Below are 17,618 nucleotides of genomic sequence, written 5' to 3' on the forward strand. Positions count from 1 at the left end.
GGCGTCCATGCTGAGAGCGACAGCCCCAAAGTTGAGTTCTGGGGGTTGGGAGGAAGCGGGGCTGGGCTGGAGCACAGGGAGTGGCCTCCTCTCCCCTAACCAGGTTGCCTGGCCCCCTCCCCATGGAAAGAGGATCAGGGTGGTGGGGTGGGAGCTGGGGGGAGGGATCTTTTGCACAGTCCCAAGAGGGAGGTAGGAGCCCTGAGTCTCTCAGTATCAGGCACCCCTGACATGGGTGACCCCTGGCCTGGAGAAGCTCAGTGCCCATAGGCAATAAATGATGGTTTCACCAGGGGCCACAGGCCCCTTCCCTCTGGTGTGTCTGCATGTCCTGGTGGGTGCTGAGGGTGACTCTCCCTAGGGAGGAGGGGCAGGGTATCTCACCTGCTCAGAGCAGCTCTCCGTCCATACCCAGGAGATTGCCCGAAATGGCCCCGCCGCAGGGACAGGGATTCATGGTGACCAGTGCTACTGGCAGGCAGCCCTGACAGACAGACAGATAGAGACACACACACACATGCACACACAACACACACACACACACACACACACACACAGACACACACAGAGAACCAAGTCCTAGTTGCCAGGGCAACTGCCTGGAGCTCAGCCCCTTCCGTGGCCCAGTTGCCTTGGGTACACAACACTTGTCCCCAAGTGTCCCCAGAACACTTATCCCCAAGCACAGAGTCACCTTGGGTGCAGGACCCTTGTCTCCTGACACGCCCCCATATGTCAGGCTGAGGGCAGTGGGCTGGTCTCACTAGGACCCTTGCTGGAGAGCTCTGGCCCTGCTCAGACACATTCACTGGCTTGGACATCCCCACCTTAGCAAGAGCTGGGGCTCCATGCAGGGTCCCCCTCTGAGCAGATAACCTGATTTTCTATCCCTCTCTGCCCTTCCCAGCTCATGTGTGAATCCCTAAGGCTATGCAGCAGCCACCCCCACCAGGCCCTTGGAGCACTGGAGCCTCACTCATCTCCCCGGGATGGGACACAGATCCACTTCCGCACCTCCAGCAGCTGCTCAGAGTCTCAGGTCAGCACTACGGCACGACTGTGGGAAGCCAAGAGCAGGAGGGTCAGGGCAGCCAGGGTCCTCCCCTCCAGTACAACCCCAGCACCTCATGTAGCTCACCTCAGAATCCAGGGGCTCCAGTGGAGGGGCTGGGCCCTCCGCTGGTGGGTGTACCCTGGGAAGAGGACGTCATGTTCCCTGTGGGAGAGGAGGAGCAGGGACTCAAGTAGAGGCTGGGGCAAGGCCTGCTGGTGACACTGGGACCCTGCAGGCCTGGGTCACCCCTGGGAAGAAGTGTTGCCCTGCAGCACTGCACCTGAATGAGGGATCTAGGATCTCCCAGGGACAAATTGCTCTCAAGGGAAAAAGAGGCCGGAAGTGAGGCCGTGTGAACCACGGACTGGGCCTGAGCTATGGGGCTCCTGGGGTGAGGCTTGGCCAGAAACACCCAAAGCCTGAGCCTCTGTCACTCAGCATCTCTGACCAGGGCTAGAACAGGGGAGGAGGCCCGTGTCGGGTATGCCTTGGCCATGAGAGAGGTTTTGTTTGAGCTGCTCCGAGCAGATGGGATGCCCTGCCCCTCGTTCAAGTAGGCAGGGCAGAATGCTATGAGTGATGCCCGTTTTCTTGTTGTTTTGTCTTTGTTTTTAGAGACAGGGTCTTGTTCTGTTGCCCAGGCTGGAGTACAGTTGCACGATCACAGGTCACTGCTGCATTGATCTCTTGGGCTCAAGGATCCTTCTGCCTCAGACTCCTGAGTAACTTGGACTACAGGGACATGCCACCATGCCTGGCTAATTTTTAATTTTTTGTAAAGATGGGGTCTTGCTATGTTGACCATATTGGTCGGAAACTCCTGGGTTCCAGCAATCCTCCTGCCTTGCCCTCCCAGAGGGCTGGGATTACAAATGTGAGCTACCACACCTGGCCTGGTTTTTTTGTTGTTGTTGTTATTGTTGGTTTTGGGACAGAGTTTCACTCTTCGTGCCCAGGCTGGGGTACAATGGCACAATCTTGGCTCACTACAACCTCCACCTCCTGGGTTCAAGAGATTCTCCTGCCTCAGCCTCCCAAGTAGCTGGCATTACAGGCACCTGCCACCATGCCTGGCTAATTGTTTGTATTTTTAGTAGAGATGGGATTTCACCATGTTGGCCAGGCTGGTCTCGAACTCCTAACCTCAGGTGATCCACCCACCTCCGCCTCCAAAGTGCTGGGATTACAGGTGTGAGCCACCACACCTGGCCTGTTGTTGTTCTAAATAAACCAGCTTTACTGAGACATCATTCACATACAATTCACCCATTTAAAGTTTACCCTTTAGTGTACAACCATCACCACAACCAATTTCAGAACATTTTCATCACCCCGTAAAGTAATTCTGTACTCGGCCAAGCACGGTGGCTTGAGACTGTAATCCCAGCATTTTGGGAGGCCAAGGTGGGTGGATCACGAGGTCAGGAGATTGACACTATCCTGGCTAACACAGTGAAACCCTGTCACTACCAAAAATATAAAAAATTGGCAGGGTGTAGTGGCTCACGCCTGTAATCCCAGCGCTTAGGGAGGTCAAGAGGGAAGGATCATTTGAGGCTGGGAGTTCAAGACCAGCCCAGCCACAGAGCAAGACCCAGTTTGTATAAAAAAAATTTAAAAACTTGCTACTGTGGTCCTAGGTACGCAGAAAGCTGAGGTGGGAGAGTTATTTGAGTCCAGAAGTTTGAGTCTTCAGTGAGCTATTACCAAGCCACTGCACTCCAGCCTAGGTGAGAGAGCAAGACCTCATCTCTAAAGACAACTTGAAAAGTTAAAAATTTAGGCTGGGCGCAGTGGCTCATGCCTGTAACCCCAGCACTTTGGGAGGCAGAGGCAGGAGGATCACAAGGTCAGGAGTTTGAGACCAGTCTGGCCAACATAGTGAAACCCCATTTCTACTAAAACTACAAACAAAAATTAGCTGGGTGTGCTGGCACATGCCTGTAATCCCAGCTACTCAGAGGCTGAAGCAGGAGAATTGCTTGAACCCAGGAGGCAGAGGTTGCAGTGAGCCAAGACCATGCCACTGCACTCCAGCCTGGGCAACAGTGCAAGACTTCGTCCTAAAAAAAAAAATTAGGCTCTCTGCTCCTCCGGTTCCACAGATAGCCATCGCTTGCCTCTCATCGCCAGCCACATCCCTGAGACACCATGGGGAAGGTGAAGGTCGGAGTCAACGGATTTGGTCGTATTGGCCGCCTGGTCACCAGGGCTGCTTTTAACTCTGGTAAAGTGGATATTGTCGCCATCAATGATCCCTTCATTGACCTCAACTACATGGTCTACATGTTCCAGTATGATTCCACCCATGGCAAATTCCATGGCACTGTCAAGGCTGAGAACGGGAAGCTTGTCATCAATGGAAATCCCATCACCATCTTCCAGGAACGAGATCCCTCCAAAATCAAGTGGGGCGATGCTGGCGCTGAGTACGTGGTGGAGTCCACTGGCGTCTTCACCACCATGGAGAAGGCTGGGGCTCACTTGCAGGGGGGAGCCAAAAGGGTCATCATCTCTGCCCCCTCTGCTGATGCCCCCATGTTCGTGATGGGCGTGAACCATGAGAAGTATGACAACAGCCTCAAGATCGTCAGCAATGCCTCCTGCACCACCAACTGCTTAGCGCCCCTGGCCAAGGTCATCCATGACAACTTTGGTATCGTGGAAGGACTCATGACCACTGTCCACGCCATCACTGCCACCCAGAAGACCGTGGATGGCCCCTCCGGGAAACTGTGGCGTGATGGCCGTGGGGCTCTCCAGAACATCATCCCTGCCTCTACTGGCGCTGCCAAGGCTGTGGGCAAGGTCATCCCTGAGCTGAACGGGAAGCTCACTGTCATGGCCTTCCGTGTCCCCACTGCCAACGTGTCAGTGGTGGACCTGACCTGCCGTCTGGAAAAACCTGCCAAATATGATGACATCAAGAAGGTGGTGAAGCAGGCGTCAGAGGGCCCCCTCAAGGGCATCCTGGGCTACACTGAACACCAGGTGGTGTCCTCTGACTTCAACAGTGACACCCATTCTTCCACCTTCGATGCTGGGGCTGGCATTGCCCTCAACGACCACTTCGTCAAGCTCATTTCCTGGTATGACAATGAATTTGGCTACAGCAACAGGGTGGTGGACCTCATGTCCCACATGGCCTCCAAGGAGTAAGACCCCTGGACCACCAGCCCCAGCGAGAGCACGAGAGGAAGAGAGGCCCTCACTGCTGGGGAGTCCCTACCACACTGAGTCCCCCACCACACTGAATTGTTCCTCCTCACAGTTTCCATGCAGACCCCTTGAAGAGGGAGGGGCCTAGGGAGCCCCACCTTGTCGTGTACCATCAATAAAGTCCCCTGTGCTCAGCCAAAAAAAAAAAAAAAAAAAAAAAAAAAATTAAATTAGGCCGGGCACAGTGACTTCTGCCTGTAATCCTAGCACTTTGGCAGGCCAAGGTGGGCAGATCACCTGAGCTGGAGTTCAAGACCAGCTTGGCCAACATGGCAAAACCCATCTCAGCCAAAAAACATACAAAAATTAGCTGGATGTGGTGGTGGCACACACCTGTAATCCCAGCTACCTGGGAGGCTGAGACTGAGAATTGCTTGAACGTGGGAGGCAGAGTTTGCTGTTAGCCAAGATCGCACCACTGCACTCCAGACTAGGTGACAAAGTGAGACCTTGTCTCAAAAAAAAAAAAAAAAAAATTAAAGAAACCCTGAACTCCTGTAATCCCAGCATTTTGGGAGGCCAAGGTAGGTGGATTACTTGAGGTCAGGAGTTCATGACAAGCCTGGCCAACATGGTGAAACCCCGTCTCTACTAAAAATACAAAAAATTAGCCTGGTGGCAGGCGCCTATAGTCCCAGCTACTCAGGAGACTGAAGCAGGAGAATCACTTGAACCCAAAAGGCAGTGGTTGTAGTGAGCTGACATCACTCCATTGTACTCCAGCTTGGGCAACAGATCAAGACTGTCTCAAAAAGAAACTCTGAACGCCATAGTAGACACTCCCTGTTCCTCCTAGCAGCCCCACCCCACCTCTAGGGTGACATTTCATGTCCCTTGCTTCCCTCCAGGTGTGTAAAATAAGGGTCTTAGGGAGTTGAGGAAAAGGAGGAGTCTCTGACAACACGTGGAGACTCCTCATCAGCTCCTCCTCCAGGTCTGCAAGGAACATATCCAGACCCAAAGACACCAGGTCCCAGAAGCCAAAACCTGGGATGAGGCCAGCAGGACACAGCCTCTGGCTCTGTCTTTTGTCACATGGGCTGGGTGGAGACATGGAATATGGGAGACATGGGGCACAGGCAGGGTGGAGAGTGACTCTGGCTTCTCTAGGCACAGCCAAACTAGTGCCTTAGCTTCCTGCTCTCAAATCTGCAAAGGGTGAGTTTTCTTTCTTTTTATTTTATTTTGAGATGAAGACTTGCTCTGTCGCCCAGGCTGGAATGCAGTGGTGTGATCTCGGCTCACTGCAACCTGTCTCTTGGGTTCAAGCAATTCTCGCACCCCAGGTGGTGGTGTGCACTTGTAATCCCAGCTACTCAGGAGGGTTTGAATTCCTTCAGGCGCACACCACCACGTCTAACTAATTTTTGTATTTTTAGTAGAGACAGAGTTTTACCATGTTGGCCAGGCTGGTCTCGAACTCCTGACCTCAGGTGATCCACCTGAGGTCAGCTCTACTGAGGCAGGAGAGTACCTTGGTTTCCAAGGTTCAGATAGAGAACAGGACATGGTATCAGGTCAAGGATGACACCCCTGTTCCCCTCCTGACTTGGACATGGTTAGCAGAGAAGTGGGGCTGACGTCTGGGCTGCTTTTGCCTCCTCTGCATCCTCTTTCTCTGACTTTGTGGCATTTTTGTAACTAATTTTTATATTTTTGTGACTAATTTTTGTATTTTTAGTAGAGACAGAGTTTCACCATGTTGGCCAGGCTGGTCTCGAACTCATGACTTCAGGTGATCTACCTGAGGTCAGCTCTACTGAGGCAGGAGAGTACTTTGGTTTCCAAGGTACTCCCAAAGTGCTGGGATTACAGTCATGAGCCACCACACCAGGCTCCATGAAGGGTGAGTCTTCCCTGCCTGCTGAGCTAGACTGGCATGGGAGTATTGGGGCCTGCAGGAAATACCCCACTCCTGGCTGCTCTGCCTCGATCCCAGAGGTCTGGGATTCCCCTGTCCCACAGGGCCTGGCACCCCCACCCTGTTCACCCCTGCCACCTAGGTCTGCTGTTCAGGCTGCCATCACACCTCTCTCTGCCCCCTGGGTGTCCCTAGGGAACTCACACCTCTGTCAGATTCACCATGGTCCTGATGAGCTCCCAGAGGAGGTCCAAGAGCACGGAGTAGGTCTGCTGCATCCACAGCCTGAGGTCCGTGACCACCTGTGCGAGGAGGAGGTGGTGCTCAGGGAGGCTGAGATACTGCTTCCCTGGGGAGCCAGGACCCTGCTGAGCTCTAATGGCCCACTGGGTTCCCCAAGGTTAGGACAGCATAGAGCAGGAGGGTGGAGGGGCTAGAGGCACCTGGTCATTCCGGCTGCATCCCGTGTGCAGCTTCCCAGCAATTTCGCCAATGAGCTCTTGGAGGTGAAGGGAGGCCCAGGGTCACAGTCTATATGTCCAGAGGGTTGACCCCTTTGGGCATACAGACTGTGCCAACATCAGCCCTGCCAACCTCCCTCCCTACCCTAGGGCCCCGGATCTTGCCGAAATCTCTCACCATTTCTGCTGAGACCTTTTTTTTAAAAAAATATTTTTTTTTGTAGTTATAGAACCTCGTTATATTGCCCAGGCTGGTCTCGAACCCTTGGCCTCAAGTGATCCTCCCACCTTAGCCCTCCAAAGTGCTAGGATTATAGGCATAAGCCACTACACCTGGCCATGTCCTGAGGTCTCAGCTGTTGTCTGCCAGTGGTGAAGTAAACAGAACGATGGTGCTAATGCTCAAAGTGGCCCAGAGCCAGGTGGAGACGGGAGGCCAGGAAAGCGGTGGGGCTGCTGGGGTCGTACCTTCAGGTGGCGTTCATTGGCTGTGTGGATGTCTTCATCATTGGGTTTGAGTCTGAAGGGGCCCAGGGCCCACTCCTCAGTCACCTATAGTGGGTGACAGCAATGCTGGAGATCAGGTGAGCAGGTATCAGCAGTCAAGAGAGCCCCTGCCCTGGTCCCACTCTATCCCTCATGGCTGACTGTCCCTCTCCAGGAGCTGAGTCCTGGAAGCCCATCCCGGGAGGGGACATCTCAGGCCCAGCACACCTTCACTCATGAGCCATGTGGGCATGAGGAGTCATTAAAGGATGGAGAGAGGCAGTCATCAAGGCACACAGTTAAACAGCACTTGAGTATATAATTAGTTTAACATGAAACCACAGACTGGCAACACTGTACTATTTGCTTAGGGATTTGGTGGGAGCCTGGGGCCACAGGGAGGGGCCTCGGGTGGAGCTTGGGCCACGGGAGTACCTAGTAAGCTGCCTGTTCCTTGAGCACGATGTGTACCAAGGGGAGCTGGAGTGAGGGCAGCTCCATAGGGAAGGGACAGGATTGCCACCGTGAGCTCTGTGACCTTAGGCAAGACCCCTCTTCTCCAGGCAAGGTCAACCACACAGGTGATTTCGGGAGCCAGTGCCTACACAGACAGTCTGGATTTTAGCTTCATGGGTGGATGAGAACGTTTTTCCTGAAGAGCTTTCCAAACAGGGAACAAACAGAGCCACCCTGGGCCCCGCTGAGAAAGGATCCTACCAGAAGCCCTCACCACTGTCTTGCTCCACGCCGGTGGTGATGGTGATGTCATGGATGTAGGTGGTGGGTGTCGTGTGCAGAAGCATAGACTGCTGCAGTCCCGCCGAGTTGAAAAAATCAAAGTCTGTCTTCTGGACAAAGTAACCCTTGGGATTCCTAGGATGGGAAGACTGTGGTTCACTGGGCCCTTGCCCTGGGCCCTTTGACCACAGCTTACCTGTCTCTATGGCCTCCCCAGATCCAGGGCCTCCAATCTTCAAAGACCACCCTATCCCTAGCAGGAAAACCACGGGGTGGGGCAGGAAGGTGGGTGCAGGCAGTGGAGGCAGGAGGGTACCCACTTGGAGGTGTTGGTCATGTAGTGGATGGTCCCTGGTGGCAGGGTGGAGGGGGTGAGCGTGTTGTTGATGGTGACAGTGACGTGGAGGTGGGAGGGCAGGGTCCCCACCTGAACCAGCCTGCTGACGTTGGCCTTGAAGGGAAGGTAGTCCCCCATGCTTTACTGCGCCAGTCCCATTCACCCACTGCAGACATAGGAGATATGGGGAGGGGACGGCAGGTCGGGGCATGAGGAGGGTTCCTGCTATGGGGCACTCCCTCACAACCTGCAGCATGGGGCTCAGAGGCCAGACAGCCACATGGGAGGAATGGCATCCCAGTGGGGTAGATCAGGTCACCTATCCCCCTCCACAGGGCACAGCCCCCAGGGCAGGGCCCTCCACCATCTCACCCCAGGAGACAGGCTGTGGCTGGCAGCTGGGGGTCCCATGCTGTTCAACAGCCATGCCCACCCACCTGCCCTACCTCCTCCTGGCCACACTGACCATGAAGGCATAAGAGTGGGCACTGCCAATCCTCAGCACCACTCTTGTGTGCAGGTCCTTGGTCCACTGCTCCAGCAGGGTCACTTCAAGTTCATACCACACCCAGCCGACAAAATGCTGCAGCCATGAGTCTTGGCCAATGTCCTTGAAGCTGGAGGGAACCGGCATGTCCAGGGTGGTGTGCGACTGTGGAGAGAAGGGCCTGGCTCAGCTCCTAGGCCCCCAAGCTGATCCGGGACCAGCGTGCTTCACAGTTGTGCCCCCAGGCCTAGCACAAGCCCTGACACATAGCAGGACTTTTGGTGGAACAGACAGATAATTTGTAGGTAACAGGTCAACTTCCAGGGCAGTTTTTGCATCTGGGCCAGTGGGGCCAGGGGTTCCTCCTCGGAGTGGATGGGGCCCAGTATCTCCTGAGACAGGGGTGAGCCCAGGGCCACATCCCAGCCCCAGGCAAGAAGGTTCAGATCCATGACTAAGAGGCAGATGACCCATTGCCTGTCAGGGAGGAAGGCTGGCTAGGGGATGGGGCGGCTTTGCTTAGCACCCTGTGAGTGGGGCTCACGCTGGGACCCAGCCCTCTCCTCTCTTCCTCCTATACTGAATGCCACAAGTCAGAGAAAGAGGATGCAGAGAAAGCAAAAGCGGCCCAGACGTCAGCCCCACTTCTCTGCTGACCACATCCAAGTCAGGAGGGGAACAGGGGTGGCGTCCTTGACCTGATATCATGTCCTGTCCTCTATCTGAACCTTGGAAACCAAGATACTCTCCTGCCTCAGTAGAGCTGACCTCAGGATGTCTAAACTGTCTCCTCTCTTGGATCCCCAGACCCAGCTCTGTGCAGCGCATGCCGCTCTGGTCAGCTGAGTGTTTTGAGTGGCTAACACCTGTAATCAGTGCTTTGGGAGATCAATGTAAGAGGTAAGAGGATGGCTTGAGGCCAAGAATTCGAGACCAGCCTGGGCAACGTAGTGAGACCCTGTATATTGAAAAAAAAAAAAAAAATTTTTTTTTTTTGTGTGTGTGTCTGTTGTGTGTGGTTTGTTTTTAATTAGCCAGGCATGGGGGACCCAGCTAACTTGCAATGCTTGCTAGAATATAGCTTGGGCTCTGAAGATAGGATTGCGCCACTGCGCTTCAGCCTGGGCGACAGGGCCAAACCCAGTATCAAAAAATTGTTAAACATTAAAAATAAACATTAAAAAGAAGGACACTGCCTGGAGGGGGCTCGGCAGGGGCACTTCCTCCCTCTCCTGCCTCCTTTGCCCCGGACCTCCCAGGTCCCCCTGTCCCCCAAACCCATGCCCCCAAGCCCGTTGACCCTTAACCCTCCTCCAGGCCCCCCAACTCCGGGGCGCCCAGGGGAAGGAGCCTGCACGGGGCCTGGATTCCCCCACTCCCTTCGCCGGGCTTCTGGGCACCTCCCGGCTCTGCCCCGAGCCCTCACCTCCCGCAGCAGCTGCAGCTACCACTGTTCTGAAGTCCTGGCGCCCGTGGTCGGGGAAGTCGGCGTGGAAGCTCCAGAGGCTGTCCAGCAACTTGTGCTCCCGCGACGGGCTCTCCCGGGGTTACGGCATGCCGCCTTCAAGCACCTGCGCGCAGCCCCACAGCAGCGGCCAGAGCACCGCCCACGCCACCGTCTGCCCCCGGGCCACGCTTCCGTCTCTGCTTCTCAGCTGCGGGCTGCGGGGCTAAGAGCAGTGCGGGAGGAGCCTGGCGAGCGGGTCGCGTGACGTGCTGAAGTCGTCGGAGCCATGTTGTTTGAGGGCGAGTGCCAGTCCTAGAGAGGCTGGGCGGGGCCAGGCCCTGCCCAGTGGGACCGGCAGCTGAGAACCCCGGCCCAAGCTGGACGATCCAGGGGCAGGCCAGGACAGAACCCCTGAGACATGTGGGATTCCTCTGTTTTTCGTTTTTTTTTTTTTTTGAGATGGAGTCTCACTCTGTCACCCAGGCTGGAGTGCAGTGGCACAGAATCACTGCAACCTCTGCCTCCCGGGTTCAAGCGATTCTCCTGCTTCAGCCTCCCAAGTAGCTGGGATTACAGGCTCCCGCCACCATGCCTGGTTAATTTTTGTATTTTTAGTAGAGATGAGGTTTCACCATATTGGTCAGGCTGGTCTCAAACTCCTGACCACAGGTGATCCACCTGGCTCCACCTCTCAAAGTGTTGGGATTACAGGCATGAGCCACTGTGTGCAAACTTTATTGCAGTTTTAATTTTAATTTCTCTGATGATTGGTGATGTTGAGCAATTTTTCATATGTTTGGTGGCCACTTGTATGTCTTCTCTTGAGAAATGTCTGTTCACATCCTTTGTACTTTTTTAATGGGGTTGTTCTTTGTTGTAGTTGAGTTGTTTGTGTTCTTTGTAGATTCTGGATATTAGTCCTCTGTCAGATGCAAAGTTTGCAAATATTTTGTTCCTATTATGCAGTTTGCCTGTTTACTCTGTTGACTATTTCTTTTACTGTAGTCTTTAGTTTAAGTCCCCTTTGTGTATATTTTGTTCATTGCATTTGCTTTTGAGATCTAAGTCATGAATTATTTGTCTAGGCCAATGTCTAGAAGAGTTTTTTCTAAATTTTCTTCTGGGTATTTATAGCTTCTGGTCTTTTATTTAAGTTATTAATGCATCTTGAATAAAAGTTTGTGTATGGGAAGAGATGAGGATTGTTTCATTCTTTTGCCTAGTTAATTTTTCCAGTAACATTTATTGAATAGAATGCCCTCTCCCATTGTTTACTTTTGCCAACTTTGTCAAAGATCACTTGATTGAAGGCGTGTGGCTTTATTACTTATTCTTTATTCTTTTTTATTTTACAATTTTCTCTCTCTTTTTAGCTGTATCTTTGCTAGCAATGGACTCTCTATTCCATTCCATTAATCTATCTGTATGTTTTTGTACCAATGCCATACAGTTTTATTTAGTATAGCATTATAGTATAAGTTGAAGTCAGATATATGATGCCTCTGGCTTAGTTCTTTTTGCCTAAGATTGCTTTGGCTATTTGGATGCTTTTTTTGGTTCCATATTATATTTAGGATTTTTTTTTTTCTGTGAAAAATGACTTTGGTAATTTGGTAGGAAATGTTTTGAATCTGTAAATTGCTTGATTGCTTTGGTTAATATGGTCTTTGTAATATTGATTCTTCCAATCCAAAAGTTCCATAAATTTTTGGAATAGTTTCAGTAAGATTGGTCTTAGTCCTTCTTTGTACTTCTGGCAAAATTTGGCTGTAAACTCATCTGTTCTTTTTGTTTGTTTGCTTGAAAATATTTTGTTACTCAGTCAATTTTATTACTTGTTATTGGTCTATTTAAGATACTATTGTTTTCTGGTTCAGTCTTAGGAAGTTGTATGTTTCCAGCAATTTATCCATTTTACTTTTTCTTTTAAGTAATATAAGTGGATTCATACAGTATTTTTCTTTTTTTGACTGGCTTATTAAATTTAACATAATATCATCAAGATTTATCTTTGTGATAAATGTTAGAAGATTTCTTTAAAGCTTGAGTAATATTCCATTATTTTTTATATTCCAAATTATATGTATACATTCATTTGGTGAGGGAAGCTTGGGTTGCTTTTACCTATTGGCTTTTGTGAATAATGCCACAACAAATGGTGTTAATAACTATTTGACCATACATGTGAGAGTTTTTATTTGTGCTGTTTTCTGTTTTATTGATGTAGGGTATTACTTTTATGCCAGTACCAAAGTGCTTTGATTACCCTATTTTCAGTTTGTATTTTGAAATCATTAAGCATCACACCTCCAATATTGTTTTTCTTTTTTAAATAGTCAAGCTCTTTGTTGTTTCTTGATATTCCATATTATTTGAGGGTTGTTTTTCTATTTTTGGAAAAGTGAAATTTGGAGTCTGAACGGGATTGTATTGAATGTGTAGGTAGATCACTTTGGACAATATGACCATCTTCATAGTATTAAGTCTTCCAAGCTTTAAGCAAGAACATGCTTAAGAGTATATTGTTTAATTTTCATATTTTGTGAAATTTTTTGATTTTTCTTCTGTTAGTGATTTTTAGTTTCATTCAGTTTTAGCCAAAAATAATGGTGTGTAATATTCAAGTTTTAAAAATTTATTAAGACTTGTCTGTGAGATAACAGGTGTTGTATTCAGGAGAATTTTCTTATGAGCTACTGGAAAGATTGTGTATTCTGCTATTGTGTGGTGTGTTCTGCATATGTCTTTTAGGTGTAATTGTTTTATAGTGCTTTCAAGTCCTTGTTTCCTTATTAATGTTCTGTCATGTTTTATTATTCTTTAGTAAAAGTATTAAAGTATTCTCCCATTATTATGTTACTTCATTTCTGTCAATGCTTGCTTTACATATTTGGGAACCCTGATAGGAGATATAAATAGTTTCCTAGTGAATGAACTATTTTATTATAATTTAATGTCCATGTTTTTCTCTTGTTGAGTTTTGACTTAAACTACATTTTATTAAATATGACAGCTTTTGACTTAATGTAGTTAGTTCTCCACCTCTCATGTGGTTAACATTTGCATGGAATGTTTTTTCCATCCTGCCACTTTCAGTCTATTTTCATCATTAGATCTGAGGTGAGTCTCCTGGAGACATGACACACATGGATTTTGTTTCCTAAATTTAAAAATAAATCCTTTATTTATCATTTCCCTTTTGATTGGAAAGTTCAGTCCATGAATATTTTAGTACTTTACTGAAAGGAAGTGACTTATAATTACCATTTTATTGTTTTATTTGGCTCTTGTAGCTATTTGTCCCTATTTACTTTGTATTCCTTTGTGTCTTGTGGATATATGTAGTGGCATACTTTGCTTATTTTCTTTTTTGTATCTGCATTTTCTTTATGGTTACCATTTAAATTAGACTGAATCTCTTAAAGTTACAACTGCATGTTTTAAACTGGTAACAACTTGCACTCAGTTGCATATGAAACATCTTGTTCATTTTATCTGCCCTTGACTTATAATATCACTAAATATATCATAAATTTATGGCTGTTTTAGTTTTCATGTCTCTCAAATTTTAAAGCACAATTGTTTTCTGCCTAATAATTATAATGCTACAAACTTTTACTTTTGTGTACAGGTGGAACCCATATCAATGTGAAGAATGTGGCAAAGCCTTTAACAGGTTCTCAAACTTTACTCAAAATAAGATAATTAATACTGGAGAGAAATCCTACAAATATGAAGAATGTAGCAAGGCCTTTAATCAGTGCTCACCCTATATTGGACATAAGGTAATTCATTCTGGAGAGAAACCTTACAAATATGAAGAATGTGGCAAAGCCTTCAACCAGGTCTCACATCTCACTAGATAAAAGATAACTCATACTGGAAGGAAACCCTATGCATACGAAAATGTGGCAAAACTTTTAATCTCAACATGATAACAAGGAGAGAAATCCTACAATCATGAAGAATGTGAAAAAAACTTATGCGTCACTTCATCCTTACTAAACATAGGAGAATTCATACTGGAGAGAAATGCTACAAATGTGAAGAATGTGGGAAAAACTTTACCAGAGATAACATCTTATTGGGCACAAGATAATTTATACTGGAGAGCAACCCTACAAATGAGAAAATTGTGGCAAAGCCTTTAACTGGTTCTCAAACCTTACTAAACATAAGAGAATTCATTCGGGGAAAAATCCTAGAAATGTGAAGAATATGGTAAGTCTTTGATCAATGCTCAATCCTTACTGAATGTAAGATTATTCATGATAGAGAACCCCTACAATTATAAGGAATGTAGCAAAGGTTTCAACTTGTGCTTAACTTTTAATGTAAGTGAATTCATTCTGGAGAGAAACCCTACCAAGTTATGGAATGTGGCAAAGTCATTAATGAATGCTGACATCACAATCTACATCAGTAATTTAAATGGAGAAATAAATTAATTTTCTCTTTTTTTGGACAATTATAATTACGTTCAAATTATCCTTTTTGGAATTGAAATAATTTTAGTTATTTTGTAAAGCAAATATTTTTACAAATTAAACTCACAAATTTCTTGATGTTGTATTTTCATTTCTAGTGCTTATGTGAAAGCACGTGGTTAATAGTTTCTGCATCAGAACTCTGAGCCATCTTTCTCTATTAGGTTGGTACCATTAATACACTTTTCTTTTTTTATTGCATTTTAGGTTTTAGGGTACATGTGAAGAACATGCAAGATTGTTGCATAGGTACACACATGGCGGTGTGATTTGCTGCCTTCCTCCCCAACACCTATATCTGGCATTTCTCCCCATGCTATCTCTCCCCAACTCTCCACCCCCCACTGTCCCTCACCTATTTCCCCCCAACAAATCCCAATGTGTGATGCTCACTTGAATGTAAGATGCATAAAGAAAATCTAAGTGAAGAGGCCCTTTATAACAGTGTTGTAAGTGACTCATGAGGTATTTTTTCAGGGTAATATTATTCTGCATTGTAGTAGAAGAGAAGCATTTTGAATCTTAGAAGTAAATTGTTTTACTAGTTATGCATTAAAATACTGAAATGCAACGGAGCTTAAAATGCTTTTTGAGATATTGTTTGAACTTCATTTATTTTAATGGAATAAAATTGTTTTTATTGTGTTAAGACTGTTTTCCATTGAATGAAATGCATCCTACCACCAACATTAACCTATCCCACCTTACCCCATGTTGTAGGTAACTGATGGTAGAAATATACTGTTGAATAGCATGGTGAAGAATAACATAGTACAATGACATCTTTCATAATCCCTTTTCCCAGTGGAATTTTGTTACCAGAGGTAGTATTTTTATTAGTTTTTGTAACTACAAGATCATTATGATGGTCATAATAAAGATTATATAAGACTATAATAAAATATATTCACATATTTCCAAATTCTGAATGACTTAAAAAAATTTTTTACTTTACATTTTCTGAATGTGCCGCCTCTAGTCTGCAAAACACAGATTTTTAGTTTTGGTTTGCATGGGTTTATATATACAAATATATCACTTTATGGATAAACTTCAGGTGTAAGAGTTTGTGGTGAATGTAATTACATTTGTGTATGAGTGTGCCTATTTTGAGAAGAAAAGACAAAACAAACCTTAGATCAATACAGATAATTTTTGGAAGTGTTGATCATTTACTAGGCAGATCAAACTTAATGGTTCTAAAAGCAAAATTATTTTCTCTTCTTTTTAATGAATTCATTTATCTAAAGCCTTATGTCCCCTTGGCTCAGAATTTCCATGGAAATTGTCTGTCTTTTTCTTGCCTGTTTCTTATGGTGGACCTAATATATAATTTTCTCATTTCAAGGTTCATGAAGTATTCTTTATATGATGTCCTGTGGGATTATAAGAATGACTTTTATGAGAATGAATAGTGCTCAGAAAATAACCCTTAGATCTTAGTGTTTCTACAGTTAGTGATTTCAGTTACATTCCATTGTTTTTCTTTTAATTGGAGAACTTCATTTAAGCCATGTTTTCTTTCATGATTGTTCTTTTTGTAATGGACATAATCAAGTTTATTGAGCCAATTTGTTTATGTAAACAATAGGGGGCTTCATACATCATGAGATTGTTTTGGCACATAAATGAACACACACAGGGCAGTGCTAGCTGTGTAACAGAAGCTCCATAATTAGCAGTAAATATCCAGAACCCAGGGACTGTCATCTTTGTTTATTGAATTATGCCAAGCATCTAGAAAACTGACTTTACACACTATGCTTGAAATATATGTATTGAATAAACAAATCTCAATGAGAACCTCCTCTGATATCTAAATTGGAGAGGGACTCCTGTTTCAGAACCCTGGGAAGTTTGTTTATTCTGTGTCAAGGACAAAATCCAGCAAGAAGGAATCTCAAATGTAGCTTACAAATGCAAAAACAGCTTTGCTTTCTATGTGGTGTTCCAAATGTAGAGGGACACAGGCCAATGAGGCAGAGAACTTCTTGTGCAAAAAGACAGAAATATGTATATATAAGCAACCAGAACATCCTAAGCAGCCTTTGTACAGAGCCAGGCACTAGACATCTGCTCGCTATGTCTTATGCCATTTGGTTCCTACAAGAACTCTATGAGATTCATTTTCCCACTTTTCAGAGGCATAGATGGAGAGAGCTGCTGTGATATCCTTAGTACACACCTAGTAGCTTGCTGAACCACCAGTGCATCTTGAAGAAGATAGACACCTACACCTGGCCCAGGAACTGTAGATTGGGGGTGAGGTACTGTTAGGAGCCCAGGAAAGTGGTAAAGGAGAAGATGGCTCAACTTGGAAGTCCAGTACCAGAGGCTCATTCAGCTTCTCCCTTGTACCTAGCTGGGAGTATCTGCATAATTCTCATCTCAAGGTTTAGGGTAGACTTACTTTCATGTGGAGTGGAACAAGAAGAGCCATATGCTCAATGACATCACTCTGAACCACTGGCAGATTGGGGGCTGGGGCTTATACCAGGAAGCTCCTATTCTTCAGACACTTGTGCATGTGGAGGACATACGTGTCCACGGTGAAGAAGGTTCTAGGCTTCCAAAGATGTATGTGGGCCAGGTACAGTGGCTTATGCCTGTAATCCCAGCACTTTGGGAGGCCAGGGCAGATGGATCACCTGAGGTCAGGAGATCAAGACCAGCCTGACTAACATGGTGAAACCCTGTCTCTACTAACAATGCAAAAAATTAGCCAGGTGAAGTGGTGGGCACCTGTAATCCCAGCTACTCAGGAGGCTGAGGCAGGAGAATTGCTGGAACCCAGGAGAAGGAGGTTGCAGTGAGCCAAGATTGCACCATTGCATTTTAGCCTGAGTTACAAGTGCAAAACTCCATCTGCAAAACAGATGACAAAAACAAAGTTTTATGTGGAGGTGGAGAATAATTAAGCCATTAACACCTTTGAGGCATCTTCATGATACTTTGTCATCTGTGGAGAAACAGCACCCATCTATATTAACAACCTGTATGAAGAGAATTATCCCAGCAAATCCTCATAAAATGTCCCTGTT

At 46.8% G+C, this 17,618-nt stretch overlaps 2 protein-coding genes across 2 annotated transcripts; one reads left to right on the plus strand and one right to left on the minus strand.

The window, feature by feature from the left end:
* Positions 1–44: 44 nt before the first annotated feature.
* Positions 45–10,257, minus strand: LOC135268067 (uncharacterized). The gene is made up of 8 exons (XM_064373329.1): positions 10,070–10,257; positions 8,623–8,808; positions 8,247–8,322; positions 7,812–7,954; positions 7,064–7,147; positions 6,339–6,436; positions 1,139–1,216; positions 45–1,057 (listed from the first exon to the last, which is right to left on the minus strand). Exons 2-8 carry the CDS (start codon positions 8,788–8,790, stop codon positions 1,036–1,038), a joined length of 669 nt encoding a protein of 222 aa, XP_064229399.1. The 5' UTR covers positions 8,791–8,808; positions 10,070–10,257; the 3' UTR covers positions 45–1,035.
* LOC135273657 (glyceraldehyde-3-phosphate dehydrogenase-like) lies at positions 3,165–4,407 on the plus strand. Its single transcript, XM_064373328.1, has one exon. It carries the CDS (start codon positions 3,206–3,208, stop codon positions 4,211–4,213), a length of 1,008 nt encoding a protein of 335 aa, XP_064229398.1. The 5' UTR covers positions 3,165–3,205; the 3' UTR covers positions 4,214–4,407.
* Positions 10,258–17,618: the final 7,361 nt, after the last annotated feature.

This window comes from Aotus nancymaae, unplaced genomic scaffold (assembly GCF_030222135.1).
Source record: "Aotus nancymaae isolate 86718 unplaced genomic scaffold, 86718_ANA_hifiasm-v0.15.2.pri h1tg000008l, whole genome shotgun sequence".
NCBI lineage: Eukaryota > Metazoa > Chordata > Mammalia > Primates > Aotidae > Aotus > Aotus nancymaae.

Excerpts from the sequence above, each read along its gene's own strand:
- LOC135273657 (XM_064373328.1), top strand. The coding sequence starts at position 3,206 with ATGGGGAAGGTGAAGGTCGGAGTCAACGGATTTGGTCGTATTGGCCGC.
- LOC135268067 (XM_064373329.1), bottom strand. The coding sequence starts at position 8,790 with ATGCCGGTTCCCTCCAGCTTCAAGGACATTGGCCAAGACTCATGGCTG. Across the intron at positions 7,955-8,246 it reads ACGTCAGCAGGCTGGTTCAG|GAATCCCAAGGGTTACTTTG; the intron begins GTGGGGACCCTG and ends TTCCCATCCTAG. Across the intron at positions 6,437-7,063 it reads CCAATGAACGCCACCTGAAG|GTGGTCACGGACCTCAGGCT; the intron begins GTACGACCCCAG and ends CTCCTCGCACAG.